The sequence below is a fragment of the Lemur catta genome, chromosome 11, assembly GCF_020740605.2.
Source record: "Lemur catta isolate mLemCat1 chromosome 11, mLemCat1.pri, whole genome shotgun sequence".
Lineage (NCBI taxonomy): Eukaryota > Metazoa > Chordata > Mammalia > Primates > Lemuridae > Lemur > Lemur catta.
Genome location: NC_059138.1, coordinates 9,759,627 through 9,787,618, shown reverse-complemented (window position 1 = coordinate 9,787,618; position 27,992 = coordinate 9,759,627). Strand labels below are relative to the sequence as shown.

At 39.6% G+C, this 27,992-nt stretch overlaps 1 protein-coding gene across 4 annotated transcripts in view; it reads right to left on the bottom strand.

Moving 5' to 3' along the window:
• Nucleotides 1-3,395: 3,395 nt before the first annotated feature.
• Nucleotides 3,396-27,992, bottom strand: part of LOC123646919 (TRPM8 channel-associated factor 1) — a 46,906-nt gene continuing 22,309 nt past the window's right edge. For all 4 annotated transcript variants that reach the window (XM_045564099.1, XM_045564102.1, XM_045564103.1 and 1 more), the window contains exons 2-9: nucleotides 24,605-25,238; nucleotides 13,614-14,608; nucleotides 13,232-13,329; nucleotides 11,972-12,185; nucleotides 11,454-11,693; nucleotides 10,303-10,640; nucleotides 8,601-8,851; nucleotides 3,396-5,909 (exon numbers count right to left, since the gene is read on the bottom strand). In XM_045564099.1, coding sequence (XP_045420055.1) covers nucleotides 5,900-5,909; nucleotides 8,601-8,851; nucleotides 10,303-10,640; nucleotides 11,454-11,693; nucleotides 11,972-12,185; nucleotides 13,232-13,329; nucleotides 13,614-14,608; nucleotides 24,605-25,224 — 2,766 coding nt within the window. In that variant the 5' untranslated portion in view covers nucleotides 25,225-25,238 and the 3' untranslated portion in view covers nucleotides 3,396-5,899. The remainder of the gene's footprint in view (nucleotides 5,910-8,600; nucleotides 8,852-10,302; nucleotides 10,641-11,453; nucleotides 11,694-11,971; nucleotides 12,186-13,231; nucleotides 13,330-13,613; nucleotides 14,609-24,604; nucleotides 25,239-27,992) is intronic.

Sequence of the window (27,992 nt, the reverse complement as noted above, 5' to 3'; positions counted from 1 at the left end):
CAAATAATATATAAAGATGTAAATTAAGGCAGAAAATGATAAATTGTTGGGGAGAGAGCAAAAGGCTAGAGTATTTATATGCAACCAAAGTTAAGTTTTTATTAGCTTAAAATAGTCTATTATAACTATAATTTTTTAATGTAAGCCCCATAGTAACCACAAAGAAAAAATTACAGCAGACACACAAATAAGAAAGAGAATCAAAGCTTATCACTACAAGAAAAAAATTCATGAAACCACAAAGGTAAGCAATGAGAGAGGAAAAAAGAAATAATGGATACACAAAACAACCAGAAAACAATTAACAAAATGGCAGAAGTCCTTATCTGTCGAAATAAACTTGAATGTACGTGGATTAAATTCCCAATTAAAAGATGTAGAGTGGCTGAATGGATAAAAAACAAAACTCAATAATATATTCTCTACAAGAGACTCAATTCATCTGTAAGGACACAACATAGACAGAAGGAGAAGAAATAGAAAATGGTATTTCATGCAAAGGGAAACCAAAAGGGAGCAGTGGTAGCTATATTTATATCACACAAAAATGACTTTAAGTAAAAAACTGTAATAAGAGACAAACAGGTCATTATATAATGATAAAGGGATCAATTCAGCAAGAGTATATAACAGTTGTAAGTATATATGCACCCAATACTAGAGCACCCAAATATAAATATATATATGTGTATATATGTGTGTGAGTGTGTGTGTGTGTATAGTGATCTAAAGGGAGAGACTGAAATACAATAGTTGGTGACTTTAACACTGCATTTTCAGCATTGTACAGATCATTCAGACACAAAATCAACGAAGAAACATAAGATTTAAAGTACACTCTAGACTAAATGGACCTAACAGACATTTATTTACAGAACATTCCACCCAACAGGTATAGAATATACATTTTTTACAACAGCACACAGAACTTTCTCCAAGATAGATTATATTTTAGGGCACAAAATAAGAGTTAACAAATTTTTAAAAGCTGAAATCATACCAAAGATCTCATCTGACCACAATAGAATAAAACTAGAAACCAGTAACAAGAAAAACTTTGGAAACTACATAAATATGTAGAAATTAAACAACCTGCTTTTGAACAATCAATGGGTCAATGGGGAAATTAAAAAGGAAATTAAAAGATTCCTTGAGACAAGTGAAAATGGAAATACAAAATACCAAAACCTGTGGGATACAGGAAAACAATTCTAAGAGTGAAGTTTATAGCAATAAATGCCTACATAAAAAAGCAGAAGAATCTCATATAAACAACCTAATATTTCACTTCAAGGAACTAGAAAAATAAGCATAAACTGAACCCTAAACCAGTAGAAGGAAAGAAATAATAAAGGTCAAGCAGAAGTAAATGAAATAAAGACCAAAAACAAAAGTGCAAAAGATCAATGAAACAAAGACTTGATTTTTTTAAAAAAGATAAACAAAACAAATCTTTAGCTAGACCACTATCTGTCACCATGTACAAAAATTAGCTCAAAATAGATAAAAAATTTAAATTTAAGACCCAAAACTATAAACCTACTAGAAGAAAACATAGGGGAAACACTTCATGATATTAGTCTGGGCAAGGATTTTTTGGATAATAATTTAAAAGCACAGGCAACAAAAGCAAATATAGACAAATGGGACTATATTAAACTAAAAAGCTTTTGTACAGCAAAGGGAACAAACAACAGAGTGTAGAGAAAATCTACAGAATGGGAAAAAATATTGTAAACTAGGCATCTGACAATGAGTTAATGCCCAGAATATATGAGGGACCCAAGAAACTCAATAGTCAAAAACAAATAATTCAATTAAAAATGGGCAAAAGACCTGAATACACATTTCTCTGAAGAAAACAAACAAATGGCCAAAAGGTATTTGAAAAAATGCTCAACATCACTAATCATCAGGTAAACACAAACCAAAACCACAATGAGACATTATCTGTCCATTTAGAATGGCTATCATCAAAAAGACAAAACATAAATGCTGCGGTGGATGTGAAGAAAGGGGAACTCATATACACTGTTGTTGGGAATATAAACTAGTACAGCCATCTGAAAAACAGTATGGAGAGTCCTCAAAACATTAAAAATAGAATTAGCACATGACCTAGAACTCCTACTACTGTTTATGTATCCAAAGGAAATAAAATCAGTATGTAGAAGTAGTATCTGTGCTCTCATGTTTATTGTAGCACTATTCACATAACTAAGATATGGAATCAACCTAAATGTCTATCAACAGATGAATGGATAAAGAAAATGTTATATATATATATATATATATATATATATACCCAATGGAATATTATTCAGCTATAAAAAATCCTGTAATTTGCGGCAAGATGGATGGGCCTAAAGGACATTAAGTGGCATTAACAAGACACAGAATGATAAATATGCATAATTTCACATACACGCGGAATCTAAAAAAGTTGATCTCATAGAAGTAGAGAGCAGAATAGTGGTTACTAGAAGCTCGGGAAGGTCCATGGGAGAGAGGAAGGAGAGAAACTGGTCAACAGGTACAAAGTTACAGTTAGATAGAAGGAATAAGTTCTGGCACAGTAGTTAATGATACTGTATTGTGTATTTAAAAATACCTGGAATGGAGGATTCTAAATGTTCTCACCACAAAGAAAAGATCAATGTTTAAGGTGATGGATATGCTAAATACCCTGATTTCATCATTATACAATGTATACATGTATCAAAACATCACACTATACCCCACAAATATGTACAATTAGCATGTATCAATTAAAAATAAAACTAAAAGAAAAAAACTTGGTAGCTAGAGATTTCTATTATCTACTTGACTGTTTCTCCTAAGTAGAAGGGTAAAAATAGCTGGAAAGAGGTTACGATGTTCAGGGAAAGTGGCAAAGACCATACCAAGGAGATGACAGATGGACAGAAATCCTTTGACACCAGCTGGCCTCATGTAAGACTGAAACTTATTAAAGGTATCAAATGAATAGCAGTGCAGGAAAGCTTACAGCCTCATATAGCCCTTCTTGAAATGTTTCCCAGAATAAGGACAAACATCAAAGGCCTTGTTGGAAAAGCACACCAGTTGGAAATCTTCATCCAATGCTTTGTTGGACATGCCTTCATTCAAAAAATATTGAAAAATTGAAAACCTGCTAGAAAGTAAGCTTAATCACCAGACATGGTGAGATCAGGGGTAGGCTTTGTCTTTTGTGGAACACATGTACAAGCAAAAGAAGGCAAAGTGTGTTTGCATAACTGGAAGATATTTAGTGTGGCTAGAAATAGAGAGTAGTGGAACAATATGATGACCGTATACACATCAGGAGGACCTATATACTTGAGTGCCTTAAAAGCCATGTTAAGGGTTTGGGTTGGATTGTATCTTAATCAATGTAAAGCCACTGAAGGATTTTTATTTGAGTTTATTAGAAATTTTTTCAAAGCAATACATGCACAAGGTAAAAAATTAAATAGTACAGAAGGACTTAAAATGAAAAACACAGTTTCCCACCCCACCCTTTTAATCCTAGTCCAATTCCCTAGAGGAAATGCTTTTAACAATATCTAATTTTAGATCATCTGGTAACTAACTCCCTAACTTTAAATAATATGTTTGAACAATAATTTCCTGACTTATTAACTTCAGGCAATCTTTAATAATTCCCCATTACAAAAGATAAGGATTTAACTTACTCGATCGTCCCTTTCCTTTGCCCATCTTTCTCCAAATGTTTGATAGATATATCACTTTTTAATACTTCTATTGGCTTAATTTATAGCTTTGAACAATACACTAATTCTCTAGCTCTTGTTTCGTTAACTGAAGATCTTCTCTTTTTATCCCAACTTTGAATATATAAGTAGCCCTATTCTTCCTTCCACCTTTTTTCCCCCAACTAATTCTCAGTCTCTTTCTGCATTCTTTTTTCCTGTCAGCAGTAATTACTTTCAACTTCAGTTCTGAATAAAAAATTAAGCCTTTCATGTTTTGTCAATATGCTGATCAGAACACTGAACAGGAAGAAACGACATCTACATTATTTTGGCTATGTAAATACTTCTCACTGAGAGACAAGTAGAAGCTAGGATATTTTCTTCCCTATGTACTCAATGTCACGATGCCTGTGCCACGGGAAAGGAAATGTACCTACCGCCAATGTCAAATTGAGTCTCTTCTTATGCTCCACGAGTAACTCAAAATCATGCCCCATTTTATTTTGCTTCATAGTTGGGCTGAATTTCTTGAGATATTTTTGATTTATCTTTGTTTTCTCTTGACTAAAGAATGTTCTCAAACATTCCAGCTTCTCAATGACACTATCTATGGCACAGAGTGCATATTCTTCCCAGAAAGTCCAAGACCGTGTGCTTTCATCTGAAATGGTTCTGCTGGGTAACTGTCATTCTAGACTGAGACATCCTGAGGAAGGTCCATTGTTCTCTGGATCCCATTTCTTCTGCCTTCCTGGTTTTCATTCTCATTTTACTGGAGAACTTCCTCAGTAAGGGTGCAAAACAGGGACTTTCTGAAAACTTGCATGTCAGAAATGTCTTCATTTAGATGTTACTCTTCATGCTTTCCCTTGCTATGGAATTCTGGGTACAAAAATTTCCCATTATCTGTGTGAAGACATTGCTCCATTGACTTGTAGCATTCGGTGTTGCTGATAAAAAATCTGCTGCCAGTCTATTTCTCATCCCTTTTTTGTTGAGCTAATCAGGATAACCTAATTTTTTTTTCCTTTTGGGCACTTTTAATATCTTCCTTCTATGCTTAATATTCCAAAATTTCACAAGATTGTGTCTAGATATAGGATGTATTTGGCCCCCTCCAATCTGGAGACTTTGTTTTGTTCTTCAATTCTTTTCTTTTTATTTCTTCATCTATATTTTCTATGTTCTCTCCTCCAGGAATTCCTAACAATTAGATACTGATTTCCTGTGTCTCTTTCCTTTCTCCATATTTTGTTTATTTCTTTTTGCTCTACATCTGGGGATATTCCTTCAACTTTGTTTTCTAGCCTGTCTACTGAATACTTTTGGCAGTCTTATTTCACTTTCAAAGGGCTCTTCTTCTCAGAGTTTTATCTTTCTTTGTGGTATCCTGTTCTCACCTTACAAATATACCTCAAATCTCTCTGAAGATATAGTTAGAATTTTAGGTTATTTTTTCCACATTAACTTTGTTCCCCTCACAGTTTGTCATATTTTGAAACCCCATAATACCATCTGGTGATTTTCTTTTTTTAGTGCTTCTTCCCTGCTCTTCCTTCCCTACCACCTATGGAAATTCCTAGCTGATCATTTAAGATCCATGTAACTGTTAACTTTTATAGGCGTTGGTGTGGATTTCCTTTGCTGTTGTATGGACAGGTCTGTTACTCCAGTAAGCTTCTTCATGCCTGGAGGCACTGGGCACTTGAGCAGGGGTCTAAACTGTCAGGAGAGAATTAGCTGATAGGTTGGGGGCTAATTTCCACAAAAGGAGGAATTTTATTCTGGAACACCAACTCTTACCTCTCTTCAGGCAGTTTATTCAATTCCTTCATACAAACGACAACAACAACAACAACAACAAATTTTTAACTGATACCTATAGTAGGCTGCCTGTGTTCTGTGCACAAGGGTGGGGGTAGAGTAGGATGGGGTTTAATTTTACAACTGCTGCAATTCTTTAGTAGATAAAGTTTTTAGGTCTCAAGTCTCTTTGGGGTTATGTTGTTCAGATCAGCTTATATTCTGTCTGAAAGGTACCTTCACTCGTTCACTCATTATTATGCTTCATCCACTTTCTCTCTTCCAGAAATGTGTTGAGATCTTCTCCACTTATAACCAAATACCTTCAATTTTCTTTGCTGAGATGTGTCAATTTCCTTTTGCATTTCTTGACTTCAATTTCAGTGGGGCCTGAGGAGGGAGGGGAGGTAAACTTATATGTTCAGTCCATCATCTTAAATTGGAAATCCCACTGGAGGCTTTTATATAGGGGAGTAACATGAATAACTTTATATTTTTAAAAGATCCCCGGGCTGTCCTATTAGGCTGTACTGCTAAAATTTGAGGGCAAGAAAGAAAAAAGAGGGCAAGAATGGACACAAGTATTATTCTAAAAGATTGAGGAGCTAATTTCCTTTCTGCGAACACGCAGTGTCTGGGACCCCTGGGAGTCAGGAACTTTACCAAAATAGCCCATAATTCAAACTCCAATAAAGAAAATGCTTTCATGGTGCTCTAAAGAGAATGACTGAAACTTGAATAACCCAGAGCCTAAATGACTTGGCTGATGCTAAAAGGCTCACCCCAGCAGTGTCTACTGGGAAGCACTTGGGGAGCCTACATTAAATTCTTCCTTTGAACTGGCATTTGGGATAAACAAGGGATTTTTTGTTCGGAAAACATTAGGTGAAGGATAAATATGAGTAGCCAAAGCTCTGCCAAGTAGGGACATAGCAGGCCTTCTGTTTGCTGGTTGGTTTATTTATTTACTCATTTATTTGGTCATACAAAGCAATGTAGTTATGCATGTCCATTCTATAATCAGAGTGTCTGGGTTCAAATCCCAGATCTATCACTTATTAGCAATATAGCCCTAGATAATTTACTTCATATACATAAAATTCAGTTCTCTCCTTCATGAAATGGGAGTGATAATTGTTTCTACCTCATGAAATTATTGTGAAGATTAAATGAAACAATCTATATAAAGGAACCAGTACAATAGCTGGCACGTACTCAACACACCATAATTGACAGCCATTATTTTAAATGTTGAATGAATACTCAACATCTATGTTTAAAGCACCTAGACAATGGATAGTCATGAAACAAAGGGAATTAATTCTAGGATTAAGAAAGATATAATAAAGAAATCCAAAGAAAAACATGATATAGTTCAAATCTTATCGACTCCATATCCACCCATTACCAATTATGCAAATAAAATGGCATACTGAAATAATTTAATCAAAAGAAGGGAGCTAAAGGGAAACTGGCTGGATGTACACAACAGCAATCCTAGGGACCCAACTCTAGTTAAGACTATAAAGGAATGGGAATTTCTTTTAAACACAATTTGAAGAAAACTTAGGAGAATCTTTGACTATGAGGTAATTAAATGAAGTTTGGGTCAGCTCTATGGATAATTGTTCCAAAGTCAAGTCCTCCATGTGTGTGGACTTCTGCTGTCAAACTGGTGAGTAACTCTTGCGAGTGACTGTGTCTTGAGTTTGTGTCAATACAGAAATAGAAACACCATCACGAAGCCAGATGCCTACTGTTTGCAAAGGACAAACACTGCCATGGAATTGTTCTGGTTTTTTACAAAACTTTCACTCTTAATTTAATCAAAGAAGGAATTTGATATGAAAGATAGAATTAGGTAAAGAGAACAAAACCTAAGTAGCTTTGAAAATTCCCATTGTGAATTTAGAGTTTTTCCTTTAGGTTCATAAAGCAACATCCCAGAATCCAGAATCCAGAGGCTGCCGTATAAAGTGGAGGATAGAATATAATTAACTATGACTGCCTCTGTAAATAACACCTAAAAGTGAAGCCTAGCTCTCAAACGATATTGGGTTAATTCGATAATAATAATGGCAGCTGATATTTTCTCAACACCTACTCACTGCCAGCTACTGTTCTCATCACTTTTAGAGGTACCATAAAATTTAATCTTCACAATAATCCTATGAAATAGATCCCATTTTATAGATGAGAAAACTGAGTCACAGCAAAAGTTAAAGGACTTGCCCAGTTTATACAATTACTAGGTGAAAAAAAACAGGATTTGGATATGGGGAATCTACTCATAGAGATGATGATCTCCACCTCTAAGCTCTAGGGAGAGGATGGGAAGTAATAAGCTCATTATTCTGTGGACCAGGAGAAAATAGAACCACCCCCTAGATGGCATGCACTGCAGGGCTCACAAACCTCTCCAGAATTATCAATCTGAACCTTCACGACCACCCTGGGAGGCAGGGGTTTTTATCCCTGTTTCACACACAGGAAATGGGAGTGCAAAGATGAAATGACTCTCCCAAGAGCTAACCCTAATTCTGGGCTCTTCCCATTATACCAGACTGTTTTTCAAGCACTTTGAAAACCACTCAAGACTTAAAATATAGGAGTCAGGAGGGAGTTACCTAGTTCTCATGGTAAATTTGTGTTCCACTTGAGTTCTATGGTCAGGTTTTTGGAACAACTGGTCAAAAATAAAAGGCCAGAGAGAGTTCTCAGGATGTTAAGATGAGAACCACCTGCTATGGGATATGGCCCATGATGGGGAATCAAGGGCTGGTATAGAAACAGGTGCCAAAGCTCTCAGAAATGGGCCAATGCAGGGTCAGGAGGGAATCTGACAGCTGAGAGCAGAGAAACAAGACTCATAAACAGAGGCCTTCTTCCTGAGAAACTCTGGTTCTACTTCGGGCTATGTTCTTAACCCACTTCCTAGAGACAGAAGTCAGTAATAAGGTACAGGGCAGTGAGCTAAGAGGACAAGGCCAGACCCTAGGAGGCAGAGGTAGAGGAGTGAATCCCCATCTCTGCCTACCTCCCCAAACCTCTCTACCTGCCACCTCGATGGGCACTCCTTACATCTGTGTGAGGAGGTATAATTTCATAATATTTTCCTTCCATTCAGGCAGATAGGCCAGGCTGGTAGCCACTTCCTTCTGGATAGGCCAGGCCCAGGCCTCAAAGAACGGAGCCAGGTTCTTCTGCACTTGGTTGGAGAACATCTTGACCCACAGATTCATTTTGTCGACATTGTCTGTGGGCAAGTTGGTTTGGTTCCTATACTCAGTGAAGAGACGGATGAAGGGCTCCCACCCAAAGGCCTCCTGTAGCTGGAAAGAGAAAGAAAAATCAACAAACACTATAATAAGTGAGTTAAATGTATTTAACCCCTTACACATCAGTTTCGTATCTTTCACTGAGCTCTCCTCTTTTTTGCCTACTGGCCTCACACTCTGCTCCCCCCACATTCTAATCTTAAGAAGGGCCTTGGGGCTAGCACAGTGCTTGGCACGAGGTAGACACTTAGTCAGTGAGGCCTGTGGCAATACAGTGATTCTGATCAGTATTTACTACCAGTATCATCATTCATATATCTCAGTAGATCATGAAAGAAGTGATAGGACAGTATACAAGGACTTAAAATTGGCTAAAGTAGAAAAACCTTTTTATCTTTCATAGTTGCAAAGTTAAACCCCAACAACTGGGAAACTCCCACCCCTATCCTGACAATGAAATCCTTATTAAGCATAGGTCTCTGTCCATTTGCAAGGCTACTAAAATGGTCTTTGGAGAAAAAAGTGAGTCACATAGAAGCAGAAGACTGAGACAGTCTGGGTAGCTAGAATTAAGAGTAAGTTACAATTTTAGAAAAAGGCAGCCACCCTGAGGTTATTGGAAATAGCCCATGTTAGCCAGGGTTACAGAGCTTGAGTTAAGAGGGACTTGAACAGTTCCCTAGACCAAGGCCAACTTTATTTCACTGATGAGGAACTTTTGTTCCTGGCACAAAGCAGCAGTAAAGGTTAAAGTAGAGCCTCCCTGGCCGTTTCCCATCATTCTCACGGCAGTGGGAATGAACAGAGAGGAACTCGAGCAGGTGGAAGAACCAGAATAGAGCATGCCTGGCTTGAGACTGAGTTCCAGAATTCAAGGTGATAAAATTCTCCACAGTGTGCCAGGAAGTGCTCTAGGCACTGGGGAGACAGAACTAGGGTACAGAACAAGAGTTCAGAGGCAAAGGCAACATCCATGTCCAGGCCAGGGAGGAATCCTGGATTGCCTACACAAGGTGGAGTCTGAAGCACAGCCACGTCACAAGAAGAAGGTATACTCATCTAAGGGAAAAACAGGACATATCGCATGTATTGTGTGTGGGGCAGGAGGATTGTTTGGTTTTAGATAGCTATTAAGTAGGAGAGTTTGGCTTTAATCTCAGGTATGTCTGGCTTTAAAACCAGAGGAAGCAAGTGTATTTATAGTACTACATTTGCCTCTACCACTTTTAGTCTTTCCCAGTGCTTTCCATCCACCCTCACATATCTCTGGGGCAGAGGGTGAAGCTGAGGCTACTGAGTCCACCTTAGGGTCACGCAAAGCAATACACTGAGACGCAGCATCAAACAGGACTGTCACACTGGGGCTTTTTCAGGGCCTCCTGTGGCCTAATGTGGGACACAGGTGCAGTGGGAGATCTCCTGGTCACTAGACCATCACCGAACAATGTTGCCCTGCTGGTTCCCACAGCAGAGGGCTCCCATCACCCCCTATCTTTGCCCAGTACCTGTAAATACGTTTCCAGTGCGGTCCACGCATTCCAGTTTTTCACATTGGGACCCTTGCTCAGGTAGATTCTGACTCTCTTTTCCCGAACTGGGGGCCAAAGGGCAATATTGGCACGGGCTCGAGGGATGCCCAAGACCGTTTCATGCACATAAACACACCACAGGTTGCAGGTGGCCTCTGTGGTGTGTGGGGGGAACTCCCACTCCTGCCGCTGCTGGTTGCGGCCCAGCTCGTGGACAGGGCCCCACAGCCCCTTGGTTCTGATGAGCTTCTCATTGATGAGCTCCTGCACTGACTCCAGATGACACATGATGGGGTACCCTGCATGCATCCAGCCTAGAAGATGCAGGAGGAGGACAGGGTTAGGGTTCCTCCCCACCCAACTCACAAAATTCTCCCCTGTATCACTTCTTTCAAAATACCCAGTAGCCCAAGGCAATTTCCAGAACCCCATAATGCTCAGAAGGCCCTCCCAGGCTTCCTTCCTACCCTCTCATTCTGTAAGAACACCTTTCTCTCACTCAGACCTGAAATACGAAATGAGGTGGCTACAGGAGAGGATGCAGGTTACAAAAAGTCATTGATGTTACCATCCAATTTTTCTATTTTTATGAGGATGCCTTATCCATGTGAACCTGTGTCATTAAACTCTTTTCTCAAAATTCACAATCCTTTGAGGTGGACCCCCTCTCATTATTTAGATATGGAGTTGGCCACATGGATGCTACTTTACTATGTAAGCCAAGAAAATCAGGGTCTTTAATGTCTCTACGCCCCTCTCATTTTTTAAGGCTCCTTGACCCATAGGCAATATCTTCTCGAAGTTGTAAAATTTCCTCTCCCAACCACTCTGACATAGGTCAAGGCCTTCCACCTTTTTTATCCACTCCTTGGAGTTCCCCAACAGACACCTGTGGAAGCTCAGGTGACATCTCTTGATGTCTCTGATGACATCTCTTGACACATTGACTTAAACTGTAATTTATTTCTTACATACATTTTTTCCTTTCCCTTTAAACAACAAGGACTACATCTCTATGTCCTGCTAGCAGAACATTTTTCCCCTTCTGGCTGACCGCTGCACGGGTGATGAAAGGAAGGGAGGCACTTGGAGGCAGCACGCACGGAGGGTTGGCTCAGAGCACGCACCAACTGAGATCTGCACGTCGGCAACAATCCTCTGAGGCAGACGCAAAGGGAAGGGCTCGGCTCCCAGTCGGGCCACAGCCTGCATCACCTCATCCCAGAGGCGGAGCAGTGGCTCCGGGTTCTCCAGAGTACGGAGGTTTGCGGTCGGCACCGTCAGGATGATGTTGTCCGTGGCCAGCTCTCCCCAGGGCCCTGGGTTCTCCTGTATGCGCCTCTTCCACTCCTCCTGGGATGTCTCTCCTAGGAAGAGAGGCCATGGGGTTGAGACACACTTTCCCAAATCCCATAAGTTACAACATAAACTTGAGCCCCAGGAGGACAACAAACTGTATCCCTCCTGTCTGTCCTTCTTCTATGAAGCCCCTAAGGATGTGGTCTGGTCTTTATCTTGGTGGCCCCAAGCTGCATATAAGGAAGCTGACCCCCCTCCCTCCACTGATGTGTCTCTCTCCTTCTATACCAAACAGCGCCCAGTTACCTCCCTCTCCCTCAGGGTGCATCCCAGGGCTTCTGCTCACCCAGCTTGTAGTAGGGAGCATGAACGGCTCCCTTCACGGTGATGGGCACAGAACCCAGTTTGCTGCTCTGAGGAACGATGATGTACAGAAGGCCGCCCCAGAGGCAGGTGATGGATTTTGTGGGTTTGTCCAGGCAGCAGCGGTTGATCACGAGGGGGCCTCGGAACAGCTTGCTGGCCCTGGTCAGGTCGTCCGTGTGGCAGCCAATCTGTATCTGGAGCACAGAGAGCCCCCCACAGAGTCACCACGAAGCATGTGTGGGCGGGAGAGGAGAGGCCAGGAGCTGAGGACTCAGCAAGGGTCATGAAGTCATGACCCCAAGCAAGCCTGGCCTTGATAATACCCTGCAACTGTAGCATTCCTTGAGTTCATTATGTGCAAACATTCTCCCAAGGGCTTGTGAAGAGCACCAGGTGTAACCTGTAAGGCCAATTCTGAGGAGCACTGACTCCCACAAATGGCCCCTTGGTGCCTCTGTAACAGACAGAATACTGGGTTGTGCATTCCCTGGTGGTGTTTCTGGAATTTGGGCTGGGACAGAGGGAACCCTGCCTTTTGCTGATTAGAAAGAGGGCCCAGTGGGAGGCAGTGTGGCTGGCTGAGGTAGTGGGGCGTTGATACAATTCCTCCCTGCTCTCCAAGGCCCCCTTCCTGGGCAGGTACTTGGTAGGACCCTGGCATTGTTTTCCCTGGGTTTATGCTAAACCAGTTCCAGGATGGAAACAGGCATAAAATAGACCCTAATCATAACAGTGACTGTCAAAGGGGACAGAGCAGGATGACAAATTAATTTTGCAATAGAGTGTGTGTACATGAAAGTGACACAGCAGAAGGGGGACCGAGCAATCGAGGAATCTGGTGTCATGTAGAAGCAGCCAGAGTCAGAAAGACCTTGTGCTACTGTGGGAAATGTACATGGGGATGGAAAGTGAACTAAGGTTTACTGAATGCCTAGTGTGTGCCAGGGACCCTCCCATTTGGTATCTCTCTTATTCCTTACTCCATGACATAAGTCAAAAGCACAAAACTTAAGAGCTAGAGTTGGTTGGGTTTGAGTCCTGGGCTCAACAATGTGTCAGCTCTGTATGTTTATATCAATCAATAAGGTTTTCTGCACCTTAGTTGCCTCATCCTTAAAATAGGGGTAGAAATAGCTGCCTTGTATTGCCAACAGGGTTTTATGAGAATCAAATACGATGCTGACTGCGCAAGCAGGAGCCTTTGGGTTCCATGTGTAATGGTGAGACAGGGCAGCCTTACCTTCAGGTCGGCAGAGGCAGCAGCTTCAGGCAACGAGACTTCTATGATCTGCCTTGAAGGTATGTAGAGCCCGGTACTCATCCAGCAGTATCTGGTGCCTGCCAAAGGCACAGAAAGGGCATGCTGACTTCATCCCTCCCCTGTGATCCCATCCCCACTCCGCATTTCCAGAGACCTGTCCTGACCTCTGCTCATTTCTTCCCCGCTTGTGCTGCCTCGACTCAACTCTTCCAAACAGTACCTAAAATCCCAACCCGGCCTTCTCCACAGTACACGGCAAAGGATGGAGACCGCCCTCTGGAGGTGATGAGACCCCTGCAATGAGCTGCTGAAGTCACCCTGTCCCCATAATACTGAGCTCCCTCCCAGCCCCATCCCTTACCTGGATTGGTGCAGTTGACTTCAACGGTGATAGGAGATTCTGAGGGGCGCAGATAGGGGCTGCTGTACATATCTTCAATTTCTGGGACTAGCAGAGAGAGGTCACTTCCAGAGTGGGCCAGACCCGTGGCCAGGGAAAGCATAGCACCCCTGCAGCAGTCATTGATAACAGGGTTCTCTCGGGTGGCTACTGGGAGCCGATACCGACTTAGCAGCTTCCGCAGGAGCCGGTGCACAGACATGTAGGCAGGGATCTCTTCCGCGGGGATCTGAAGGAAAGCTGCGCCGTCAGGGCCCAGCTTTGCCAACCAGCCCTTTTCCACATTTCCTCTCTTCCTGCCCATTATAACCTGGAACTCGGCCAGGGTGGAGCGGAAGTGATAGGTTCTTATCCCTGCTTTAGGAGTACGAAAGGGCCCTGGGTTGAGGCTTTGGCTTGTGATGCTGATGCCAAAGGGGTTGAGGAGGAGGTTTCCTGGGAATCGAGCCAAAGGGGACACTCCTGGGTTCTTGAAGGCCCACCACCAGGCTTGGGCTCCCACAAATAGTCCGCCACCCTCTGCTACAAACTCCTGCAGCTCTTTGACCCCCACTTCACTCACGGGTTCAAAGCAATAGACACTTGCATCACTGGTCAGATTGGGCTCAATGCTGGTGTCTATGCCCCCCACGGCAAGCAGGCCGCTCAGTGTTCTCAGCTCGGTCTGCACCACGATCTTGCCTCTACGGCCCCCATCCAGCCAGCGCACAGCATTGAGCAGAAAGGGGCCCAGTTTACCAACAGTGAATAATACCTTATGGCCAGTGACAACCACCCGGCCCCGGCCATAGCGGGCAGCCGCTATGACACAGCCATGGTAGGAATCTAACCCCAGGGGGAAGGCTAAAGCCCCATGCACTAGCAGTTGAGATGGGAAACAATCTGAGTTGCTGATGTCCAGCTCTGAAATCCCATGCAGGAGCTCTTCTCTGTCCTCGGAGAGGTCATCTTCACAACTGCAAAAGATACAGGCATTCTCTATTAGAGAATGGCTCTAGAGAAAGCTCTTAGAACAGTGATCGGCATACAGTAGGGGGCACTAAAGATATGTCAGCTTTGCTAATATTGTTATTTTTAGCTCTTACAGGAGAATTGGGAGAACAAAGTGGGCAGATGTGACCTCACTGGGTATGGAGATTTGGAGGGAAGATAGAGGGAGTCGGCATTAATTCTGCTTTACTCGTTCTCTGAGCACAAATCCTCCAAAGGAAACTGGAAAGGCAGTCTGGTGTGTTTGCCCAATATTATATCTTAAATATTCTAGATTTAAGTTCATGTTTATTTCATGAACACTATACAAAAATGGAATGGGAATTCATGTTTTTCTCCTTATAAGGAGTCTTGTATATAAATTTCATGCAGCTAATTTCCTACAGATAAAGTCTACAGAAAGCTAAGTTAGTGATGCCACAGAAGAATCATTATTATCTCAAAAGGTGGGCTAGCTGACTAGCCTAAACTCTAGTGAGACCCTCTGGTTACCTGAACCCAAGAGGACTTGACCGTCTACATCTAGAACTGCACTCATACACCGCCTGCCCAATTGGAGTGATGCACATCCATGCTATCGGGTTTTGCTCAGCACCAGCTGTTTGTCGTCTGTGGGGGAATCCAGCCCTAGAAGACCTCAGGATATTGACAAGCCCTAAATGGGAGACAGAGCATGGATACCAAGTGGAATTACTGGGGATATGCGGTGGAGTGGCCCCTATAAGCTTGCAATTCCAGAGCTGGGTCTACCACTTTTGTTAGGTAAAGCTGTGGCAAATGTAAGGTCAGAAGGTGGCCATAAGGAAACAACAACAACAAAAAATGGAGTCAGGTAGATAAAAGCACCTCCCTACTCGTGGAGATAACTCTCCAACTCCTTGAAGCACTAACCATTAAAATCATTCACCTAGCTCTTCTTGCTCTGATTCCAGGGTGACCAAGCCATTTGTGATTGTGATACTGCTTCCCATGATCACCAGCCTAACGAGAGGAAGAGTCATTGGCCAACCAGCCACGATGTTCTAGTTTTGTGACATTTATTTTTCTCAAGTAACATCTTAGACATTCTACCTTTAATTTGGTGATTCTAAAATTAAAAAAAAAAAAAAACCTCCTTTTTTATTTTAGTACTTTAAATGTGTATATAAAATTAAATGGAAAAATGTGTTTTAATTCTTATAATAAGTTGTTTATAAATGCCCATACAGTAGAGATTGGCTGAATAAACTATGGTATATGCAGAATGGAGTACAATACCATTATATTAATAGAAAAAAATAAGAAAAATTTCTAAATATTGTCAAAAATAACTACCAAGATATAGTAATTGAAAAAAGCACTGCACCATAAACAAATAACAAACACAAATTGGATTAAAGACCTAAACATAAGACCTGAAACCATAAAATTCCTAGAAGAAAACACAGGGGAAGAGCTTCTTGATATTGGCCTTGGCAATGATTTCTTTGGATACCACACCAAAAGCTCAGGCAATGAAAGCAAGAAATAAACAAGTGGGACTACATAAAATTAAAATGTTTCTGCACAGCCAAAGAAACAATCAACAAAGTGAAAAGACAGCCTATAGACTGGAAGAAAATATATGCAAGCCATACATTTGATAAGGGATTAATAGCCAAAATATATAAGGAACTCACATAACTTGATGGCAAAAAGCCCACAAATAACTCAATTAAAAAATGGGCAACGGACCTGAATAGACATTTTTCCAAAGAAGACATACAGATGGTTAACAAATATATGTAAAGATGCTCAACATCACTAATTATCAGGGAAACGAAAACCAAAACCACAATGAAATATCACCTCACACCTGTTAGGACGGCTATTATCAAAAGTCAAGAGGTAAGTGTTGGCAAGTGTGTGCAGAAAAGGGAATCCTGCACGTTGCTGGTGGGAATGTAAATTGTTACAACCATTATGGAAAAGAGTTTGGAGATTTCTCAAAAAATTAAAAGTAGAACTACCATATGACCAGGCAATCAATCTCTCTGTTGGGTATATACCCAAAGGAAATGAAATCAGTATCTCGTAGAGATATGTGCACTCTCATGCTAGGCATTATTCACAACAGCCAAGATATGAATACAACCTACATGTCTATCAATGGATAAACAAATGATGAAATGTTATTCAGCCCTAAAAAAGGAGATACTGCCGTTTGTGACAACAAAAATGAACCTGGGGGACATTATGCTAAGTGAATTAAGTCAGTCATAGAAAGAAAAATACTGTATAATCTCACTTATATATGGAATCTCAAAAAAAAGTCAAATAAGTAGAAACAGAGAGTAGAACAACAGTGGTTACCAGGGATGGGGAGGGAGAGGAAATGGGGAGAAGTAGGTCAAAGGGTACAAATTTGCAGTCTGGTGAAATGCATAAGCCCAGAGATCTGATGGACAGCATGAGGACCATCATTAACAATGCATTGTATACTGAAATATTGCTCACAAAGTAGATTTTAGCTGCTTTTATCACACACATAAGGATGAGAGGTGATAAATAGGTAAACCTGTTTGACTATAATAATCATTTTGCTATATATATGTACATCAAAACATCATGTTTTACACCCTAAATGTATACAATAAAAATAAATTAAAAATAGTAAGTTGGTTGATTCAAACATAAAAGGAAAAAGCAAGGTTCAAAAGATTATTTACAGTTGCTAACTTTGTGAGATACTTGGAACACTATGTATCTACACACATATGCTTATTACAAAAAGAAACAGAAGAATCAAGAAATTTAATAAAATTTGGTACCTACAGGCATGAACGGGAACAGATTACAAGCAGTAGGGAAAAGAATGAGACTTATGTGATTTTAGTCATTTAATTGGTGTTGAAATTTTAAATCTGCCAATTTTTAAAAATCACTTTCATTGGCATGTGCTAAAATTCATCCATTTTAAGTATATATCTTGAGAATTTTTGTGAAGTGTTTATACACCTGAGTAACCATCACCACAATAAAAATATGCAACTTTTCTGTCACAACAAAAAGCTACCTTTTGCCCCATTATGGTCAATCCAGCCCCCACGCAGAGCCACAGGCAACCACTGATGTGCTTTCTATCCATATATGTTAAATTTATCTTTTTTAAAGTTTCATATAAATGCAATCATAAAGTATGTACTCTTTTGAGTTTGGCTTCTTTCACTCAATAATTTTTTGAGAACCACCTATGCTGTTGAGCCTATCATTAATTTCTCCCCTTTATTATTGAATACTATGCTAATTGTTTGTAGCTAATTGTTTGTGGCTAGTCCACATTTTGTTTAGCTATTCATCTGCTGATGGACATTCAGGTAGTCTCCAGTTGGGGCTTGCTGCCATGAACATTCACGTACAAGTTTTTGTGTGGACGTGTTTTCATTTCTCTTGGATACTTAGAGATGAAATGGCTAAGTTGTATGTTAACTTTATAAAAACATGCCAAACTGTCTTCCAAAGTGGTTGTGTTATTTTATATTCCCACTGGCAATGTATGAAAGTTCCAGTTGCTTCACATACTTGTCAACACTTTGGATAGTGGGTCTTTAATTTCAGTCATTCTGGTGTGGGTGTAGGGTATTTCATTGTGACTTTAGTTTGCATTTCCCTAAAGACTAATGATGTTGAGAATTATCTTACAGGCTTTTTGGCTTTCCAAATACCATCTTTTGTGATGTCTGTTAAAATATTTTGCCTTTTTAAAAAACTGGTTGTCTCATTATTGGGATGTGAGAGTTCTCTATATAACTTGAATTGTCAGATATAAGTATTGCAATATTTTTTCCAGTCTGTAGCTTTGCCTTTTTGTTTTCTTAATACTGTCTATTGAACCACAGGAGTTACTACATTTATTTTCTGATACAGCTCAATTTATCAATCTTTTCCTTTTATGGTTCATGCACTTTTTGTGTCCTATGTAGGCAAAGATTACAAACGCTAAAGTTATAGATATTTTCTCCTATGCTTTCATTTAGAATTTTTTGAATTTTAGCTTTTGCATTTAGGTCTAGATCTATTTTAAAGTATTTTTTTTATGTGTGGAGGGGGGTAAGGGTCACAATGTCACCTTTTTTCCATAAGGGTATCCAATTGTTCCAGAACCACATGATGAAAAGACTGCCCTTTCCTCATTGAATTACCTTGGCAACTCTGTCACAAAACAACTGAACATAAATTTGTGGGTCTGTCTCTGAACTACCTAGTCTGCTTCGCTGATCTGCATGTCTATCCTTATGCCAATATTACATTGTTTGGATTACTTCAGCTTTATAGAAAGTCTTGAAATTAGGTAGGGTAGGTCCTCCATCTTTGTTCTTTTACAAAATAGACCTGACTCCGTTAGTTCCTTTTCATCTGTAAACTAATTTTAGAATCGATTTGAACTTTGGTTGGGATTGCGCTGAATCTATAGGTTATTTGGAAAAAAACTAACATATTAAAATAGAGAGTATCAGATCCACCAACATGGTATATTTCTCCATTTCTTTAGGTTTTATTTAACTTTTCTCAGTGATGTTTTGTAGTTTTCAGCATTCAGGTCTTATGACATATTTTATTAAATTTAACCCTTAGTATTTCATAATTTTGAGTTCTATTTTAAATGATGTTATATTTTTAATTTCAATTACCAATTGTTGTTTGCTAGTATATAAAAATGGAATTGGTTTTTGTACATTGATTTTTGTCTCCTACAACTTTGTTAAAGACAATTATTATACTGTTCTTTTTTTTGGTAGAATTTTTAGAATTTTTTACATAGGTCATATTTGTTGGCATTAAGTTGTTATTCTTTTATTATTCTTTTAATGTCTGTAGGATCTTATTAACATCCCTTCTTCTATTCCTGAAATTCATAATTCGTGTTACCCCTCTTATTGTCAGGGACAGTCTATAGAGGTTTATTACTTTTATTGATTTTTTTTCAAATAACCAGCTTTTGCTTTTACTGATTTACTCTATTGTTTTTGTACTTCCTATTTCACTGATTTCTGCTCTCATCTTTATTATTTCCTTATTGCTTCTGCATATTTTGGGTTTAATTCAAGTTTCCTTTTTTAGCTTCTTATTGTGGAAATTTAGTCCCTTGAGTTTCAACTTTTCTTCTTTTCTAATAAAAACATTTAAAGGCATATTTTTCTCTTCAGTACTGTTTTAACTACATTTCACAAATTTTGACATGTTAATAAGTTGTACTTTAATTTTTATTCAAAATATTTTCTAATTTTCTTGGTAATTTCCCCCTTTACTTCTGGAATATTTAGAAGTGTTTTAAAATTTATAAATATTTAGAGATTTTCAAGATATATTATTGATTTCTAATTTAATTCCACTGTGATCAGAATATACACTGTATGATTTCAATCCTTTTAATCTTGCCAAGACTAATTTTATGGCATAGCATATGGTCTATTTTCATGAATGTTTCATATGCACATAAAAGAATGTGTATTCTGCTATTGTAACTATGCTAATAGTTAACACATTCCAAAAATAAATTAAATCAATAACTATGGGGAAAAACCTAAGTGGAACAAAAATAGGACCAAATGAGAAAAGTAATCCATGTAACTTTTGAACACAGTACTTAGACTTTATATGCTCAGCATGGTATATTCTGAGGGAAAAAAATAATCTAGTATGTTTGCTGTTAATAAAAGTATGGGTACAGTAATCATGAAGCTATTTTGTGTGTTACAGGACTGAGTAAATATTGAACCAAGATTTTCACTATGGGAGAAGGAAAATACAAACATGGAATGAGCGAAGGAGAAGAGTTATCCTGTGGTTTTGGATTAAAATTGGGGGTACTAGTATGAATTTATGATTAAAATGTGTGTGTATCTCTATATATCTGCATCTGTATCTATCTATATCGGCTTTGTCTTCTGAGGGGCCCAGAAATGATGACAATCCAACAGCAATGAGCATACCTTAGATCTTGGTTTCTAAATCCCATTAACCATGAAAAGGAACTAGCATTCCTTTAAGAAATGGCTCTATCCACGTTTTGGATAAGAAAAGAAAAAAGATAAACTTGCAACATCTTTTTGTGCCAGAAATTAAGTAAATACGAAAAAACTGATGGGTATATCAAAGGACTCAGGAAATAATTTAATGGGACTTTAACTTGCCCAATTTTGGACAATTTGACCTTCAAAAATACTGGCTGTAAGTACATTGTAATGCATTTGATTTTTAAAAAAGGATCCATGAGTATATAGAGTGATACTAAAATAAACTAATTTAAGAACAAGCACAAATCTAGTCACAGATGTGAAGGCAGGGAGAGAAAGTTCTTTCCAGAAAGATGACAATCAGTTCTGGGAGAAACCTACAAGTAAATCTAGGCTTAGACTTGAGGAAACTCTAGGGTGTCAGGTTACTTATAGAAGCACAAAACAAAGGCATCTGTATCAGAATGGGAGGGGTGGGAGAAGGCTTCCTAGAGGAGGTGATACCTGAAATGAATTTTGAAGAAAGGATCAGGAGCTACCCAAGTGGTACAAATAGGTAATCACTTTCATAAATATTGACTCAGGCACAGATCATCAATGAAAACTAAAACCACTGGGTGAAAGGCTGTTGGCAAACAGAATATTCACATAGTCTCAAATTGTCACACTATAGATCAAATTAGTTAAAAAGGGGGAAATGTATTATGATGACAGGAAAATCTGGCAAACCCCAATTTAACTGAATGACCAAATTTAATGTCACCAATTATGATAGAATAAACTGACCTCATGTGCCTTGTGATTTGACATATTGTGATGAAAACAATATCACCTATATAGTACTCTTGCCAAGAATGTTTCAACTGAGTGTAATCATGAGAAAATAATTAAACAAACCCAAACTAAAGGGTATTCCACAAAACAACTAGACTGGCTACTTCAAAAATACTTATATCCTGAAAGATTAAAAAAAAACAACTGGGGAACTATGTTAATTAAGGGAGACTAAAGAAATATGACACTGATACTTGGTTAGATTCTATATTTTAAAGAAATTTAAAAAAAGATATTTTGGGGACAAATGGAGACATCTGACATATTAGGTAATAGGATTGTGTCAGTGTTACACTTTTGAATTGAGACAATTGGATTGCGGTATATGGGAGAATGCCTTTGTTGTTAGGACATGTATATGCTGCAGTATTTAGGTGTGAGGTGTCATGATGTCTGTAGGTTACTCTCAAACAGGCCAAATAAGCTGTTCATATGTGTGCTTACACAGCATATATAAAAAATTTTAACCACTGATGAATCTAGGTAAAGAGTATGCTGATCATTATATTATTCTTGCCACTTTTCTGTGTGAAAAATTTTAAATAAAGAGCTGGGAAAAAATTAATGATAACTATAAGAAAGATATAAAAATTACATATAATTTCCAAACAGCAAGAATGGGAAAAGAAAGTCAACTACTCAATCAAAAGATAATAAAGGGAACTTTAAAAAGAAGTGACAAGAATGTATAACAGAAAACATAAAACAAGATGATAGAAACTAGAACAAACATCAATTTCCTCAATTACATAAATGAATTATATCTACCTAGTATATGATAGAGGCTCTCTGATTGGATTAAAAAATCAGATTTATACTAAGAGATACAACTTTTTAAAGACAGAAAGAGAATAAAGGGATCAACAAAGAAACAAAATAAAGTAGGAGTAGTAATTATATTAGACAAAACAGAGTTCAAGGTGAAAAATAACTAAATACAAGAAAGTATTTTATGCTGACAAAATTGTATAAACCATGCAAACAATTCATTTGTTTTTATGAATCTAAAATATAGCTTTGGAATACATACAGTAAAAGCCAAATTCAATTCTAAAATCACAGTGAAAGTATGAAACAATTGTTTTAGAAATCTCTTTTGGATCAACTATATAAAAATTAAGTCACAGAAAATATGAATAATCAGTTGATCAAAATGATATGTATAGAGATATGGACATAACAAACATAAATAATATTTATGAAATGCTCTCAAAAATGATATTGTTATTGGCATTTTGTTAGGTCAGAAAAATAATGCTAATTTTAAAAATGTGATAATAGTACTGTGGTTATACAGTATTTAGAAATTAGTCCTTGCCTTTTGGAGATACACTATTTTATGGATGAAATGGTACAATCTCAGGGATTTGCTTCAAAATAACCGGAAAGGGTAAGGGAGTGTGTGGGGTATGAGTTGATACCGGCTACCACCTGGATATGGTACATGTGTACTCATTGTTCTATTTCTATTTCTGTATGTGTTTGAAATTTTCCAAAATAAGACATTTCTAAGAGGAAATTTCCAAGTATTTAAAATGAAGAGATGTATATAAAGTGTATGTGTTATAGTGAGGATATTCATTGTATCATTATTTTGAGGGACAAAATAGAAAATAACATTAATGTAATAACAGGCAAACGGTTAAATGAATTATGAACAATTCAATGTGAAATGCTATATAGTCACTCAAAAGGATGATGCACATCTTTACACATGTATATGGAAAACGCTCAGGATATATTAAGTGGAAACGCAAGCTACAGACCTCTCTCTCTTTCTCTGTCTCTCTTTCTATCCCTCCAGCTCTCCCAACTCCAGCCCCAATACATACACAGGCATGTAGGAAAAAATCAGAAAAGATACAGTCCAAACCATAAGCAGTGATCATCTCTGGGGAGAAGAACAGAATTAGTAGAGGCAGAGGGGGTGGGTGGAGAACAGAAGTCTTTCATTTTTCACTTTATATACTTCTGAATTATTTCACTCTTTTTTTTCCCAAAACATGTGTTTTGAAATTGAAGACAGAAAAAATGTTCATAAAAAGCAAAAGAAAACTGAATTGTGATTTAGCAACCTCTCTTCTAAAGTGGCATATCATACCACTTGCACTTACCCTCTAAGTCTATTTTGTGAAAACCAGCTAATACAATTTTAGTGCACATGCCTAAGAATACAGTAAAAAACACAAAGTATGAGTTAGGTAAGCACATTTCCCCTACCTACCATGCTTGGCCATGATCTTGACATAAAACCTATAATTAGCATTTTATATACACCTAACATACAACTAACAATGACCTACAAGGATGTACAGATCCTTGATATAAATAAACATACTAATATCTGCTTGGATGTGTTTGTTTTCCAAACTACTTGGGGAGTCATATTCATGCTTACTGGCACATTTAATTTGGCAGTTTTCTTGTCTGCTTTTTAACCTGGATTTAACCTTCACTTGAGCCAATTTCAAGTAGGTACTCAATTTTCAAAATTCTGAAATCTCTTGAAATCTGGGAATCAAAGGACTCTTATGTTAGGTTAATTCAGGTTTCATAAGGATGTTTTCAAGTTCTTTGTGGAGGATTTGTGCATTTAAACACTATTGCAGAACATTCTTTCCTATGTATCTCTGATGATAAAATTCCTCTCCTAATTCCTAGATTGCACCACCTTTTCTGCTATCTTAACTTCTGAAATCCTCTACTTCCTGTTTCCATCTGAACCCCATCCGGCTGGACATTTCAAAACCCTTCCCACAGCTCTCTAGACTTTGGCTTATGGGGATCTTCATGTCTGTTTTCCTTTTCTTCACACTTCAGCTGAAAGCAGCCTTCTCCTATGCGCCTTCCTGGATTAACTGTGTCAGCTCTTGGGGTCAGCAGTGTATTTGACTAAACTAGATCCTGGGGATGTACCAGTTAGTAAGATGCTCCTCCCCTCAAAGAGCTAAGTGGTCTGGTCTGGGAAGGCAGTAGTAGCAATGAGGACCTTGCCCCTCTTGTGTCCCAAGGCTTTTTTAAAAATCTAGTTGATTTGTGGTGAATCCACATCTGGGTGCCAATTCCCTTTTGTGATTCTGGGAGCAACCTGCAGATAGAACCCTTTCTGTTTTTTAACCTGGGGCCAACTCCCCACTGGGGTGAAGTACTCACCTAACTAAGACTGGGATCTTGGGCATCTTCTTGGAGACTTTAAAGAAACTTGTGTCCCCTTTGTTGTCAGTGAAGTACACACCAGCCACGCTGGTCACGAGGTTCCCGGGGAATGTGAACAGCACCCTTTCATCTTCGCCCTGGTTGGCCCAATCCCAGGCCTGGCCTCCTATGAGCAAGCCCCCTCCGCGTTTCATAAACTGGACCAGCTTTTCGGTCATGTTTTCATTATAGGCATCAATACAGTAAACCCCCAGGGAGTCTTTCACTTCTGGCTCAATCTTTGCCTCCACTCCGGAGCCCTCAAGGATTTTGGCCAAAGGTGCCAAGGATGGGTGTACACCAATGGGAGCCCCAGGGGAAGAACAAAGCCACCCCACTGCATTGAGGAGAAAGGGAGTGAGCTGGGTCTCCACCAAGTAGTCCTCATGGGACACGACCACCAGGCGGCCTCGGCCGTAGGAGGAGGCAGCAATGAGCACCTGGCCCATGTCATTCACCATCACTGGAAATGAGGCCTCTCCAATAAGCAGCAGTTCACACGGGACAGCATCTTCAGGGACATCCCAGCTTGTCACTCCATTCATAAGGGCCTCAAAGGCAGCGGAGGGAGTCGCCATGGTTCTATTTGTTTCTGTAGGGAAGAAAGCAAAGAGTCAGGTTGGTGAAGAACAGATAACCAAACAAAGAAACTCCTCCACTAGCTGGGGGGTTCTCCCCAATATGCAGACAGAATGGACACTGGGAAAGGACTCAAGCACTCTGTGTTAGTGCCTGCAGTCCAGGGGACGCCACTGTGTCCTGTCCTCTTAAACTCTTGTGGTCAAACTTAGAGAACATGACACTTTTTGACATAATGAAACAAACAGAAGGGAGAGATGAGGGTGGAATTGTATCCCCAAAGAAATATTTTGAAGTCTTGACTCCTCGTACCTGTGACTGAGACTTTATTTGAAAATAGGTCTTTGCAGATGTAATTAAGATGAGGCCATACTGGATTTGGATGGGCCCTAGTCCAATGACTGGTGTCCTTATAAGAAGAGGAGATTTGGACACAGAGAGACACAGACACACAGGGGAGAATGCTTCAGAAGATGGAGGCAGAGACGGGAGTGATGAGTGAATAAGCCAAGGAATGCCAAGAACCGCTGGCAAACACCAGACGCTTAGGAGAGGTATGGAACAGATTTTGCCCTGAAACTGCCAGAAAAAAACTATACCGCTGACACCTAGATTTCAAACTTCTTAGCCTCCAAAACTGTGAGAGAATCAATTGCTGTTATTTTAAGCCACCCTATTTGTAGTAATTTGTTACAGTAGCCACTGCGAACTCATAAAGTGGTACAGCACGGTGTCCCCTCGAGCCTGGCCCATTCCATCCATCTTGGCTTCCCTGCTGGTCTTATTAATCTCAGTGTGGAGAATCCAGAGCCTACATCTGAAAAGTTTGGGCTCTCAGAGAAGGTTCTTTGGTCAAAGTCACAGGCTGGTAAGAGGAAAGTGGAAGCCTCTGTGGCTTGAATGCAAGTCTCAGACGACCACAGGCAGAAGGTAACAAGTTATGAAATTATGGCAGATTCTTACTTGTACCTGGGACACAACTGAGAAAGCTGTGTGTGTCTGGGGATGTCAACTCACAAATATCTCTGCTTCTTCCCCGTGAGCTCCCCCTAAGGATGACTACAGTCCTATCTCTGCTGCATGCACTGTACTGAAACAGTTCTACCAAGGACAGACGTGTTTTCATGATCAGGACATCCAAGGCATCTCACTGACCTCTCAGCAGCACTGTATATCGCTGTTCTTCCTGTCCATGACGTCACACCACCTCTAACTGTGTGGCCCAAGCCAAACTCTTTGTCTTCAACCTCTGGAACCACACTTACTTTCTGTCCTTCCCTCACCACTTCTTGGAATATGTGACTAGTCCTTAAGTTTTTAATCTTTGGCTTGTACCTCTCTTCTCTGTTTCCCTTGTCAGAGAACACACTCGCTCTCAAGGTAACACGCAAACTGATCACAAGCTCAGGCTCTGGAGGTACGGCTTTCTGGGTTTCGATCTCAGCTTTGCTGCTTACTAGTCGTGAGACCCAGGTAACACATTGCAGACTTAGTGTCCTTATTCATTAAATAGGGAAAAGAGTCTGCACCACATAAGGTTATCCTGAAGATTAGACGAAATAACACAGGTTAAATGTCTTTTCATCAGTATTCAATTACATATAGCTATGTATATGTACACAGCTACCCGTATATGCTTATAATTATTTGGTTAAGAATAAACCATTTAAGTATATGAATAATAGAGATTTCTTGCAAAGTGAAAAAGAGATCTAAACTAACATCAGAATTGAGCATTCATTGATTCTCATTTCATAGTTTTCATATTTTAGAGCCAAAACTAAATAGTAATGCCAATTATTATTGTATTTATTTCTCAAGTATCTCTATGGGCCCTTGAAAAAGTCCTTGGCATAAGCATCGTGCCTTCCACAGGCCACGGATGGAAAGGCCTTGGTCCCGACGTGACTAATAAGTTCAAGATTCCTACTGAAAGAGCACACCAGCCATTTATAGCTGGTCTCTAAAACTAAAGAAGTCTTGAACTTATTATTTTTCTTCCAAATTAGCTCCTGTAAGGTAAATTACATAAGCTTGAAGCTTCTAGCAGTTAAACAGAAGCATTACCTACCTACCTACCTCAGGGAACTACAGAGAAGATACAAGCAGTAAACACTTGGTTAGTAAGAAGCTTGTCTCTTCCCTGTTCCTCCTGGTGTCCACAAATAACCTGGGCAGCAAAGTGCACAGGGTCACAGTGTGTCCCTGTCCCTTCTCACTCCTGTTCCCACATCCAGCCGGTCACAAGTCCTGTCAGCGTCCTTGTTACCAGTTTCTAATCACACTGTCCTTAGCTTAGTTTAGGTCCTCAGTAATTCACACCTGGGCTAAACCAATCCAGTTCCTAAGTCCCCAGGATCTGTTCCCACCTTTATTCTTCTAAAACCACTCTGACCATATTATTTCCCTGAAGAGAAACTCCGCCTCCGCAAGCGCTCCACCTTCGCCCACAGGGACCATCTCACTACCTCCTGTTCGTGTGTGAGGCCTCTGGGCTGGATGTCCTTACCTTTCCCAGCCTTAGGCCTTACTGCCTTCTTCCCTGCATCTCCCAGGCCACCTGGCATCCCTGGACATGCCCTGTTTCCATTTCAGATTCTCTTTCCATTCTCTTTTCTTCCCGTTCCCTCTCTCACATTTTTCTAGCCAGGGAAATCCTATCTTTCTAAGAGAAGATATGCACAGAAGAAGAAATTTAAATGACCGCTTCTATGAAAAGATGCTCAATGTCACTAGTAATCAAGCAATGGAAAATATAATGTATGTT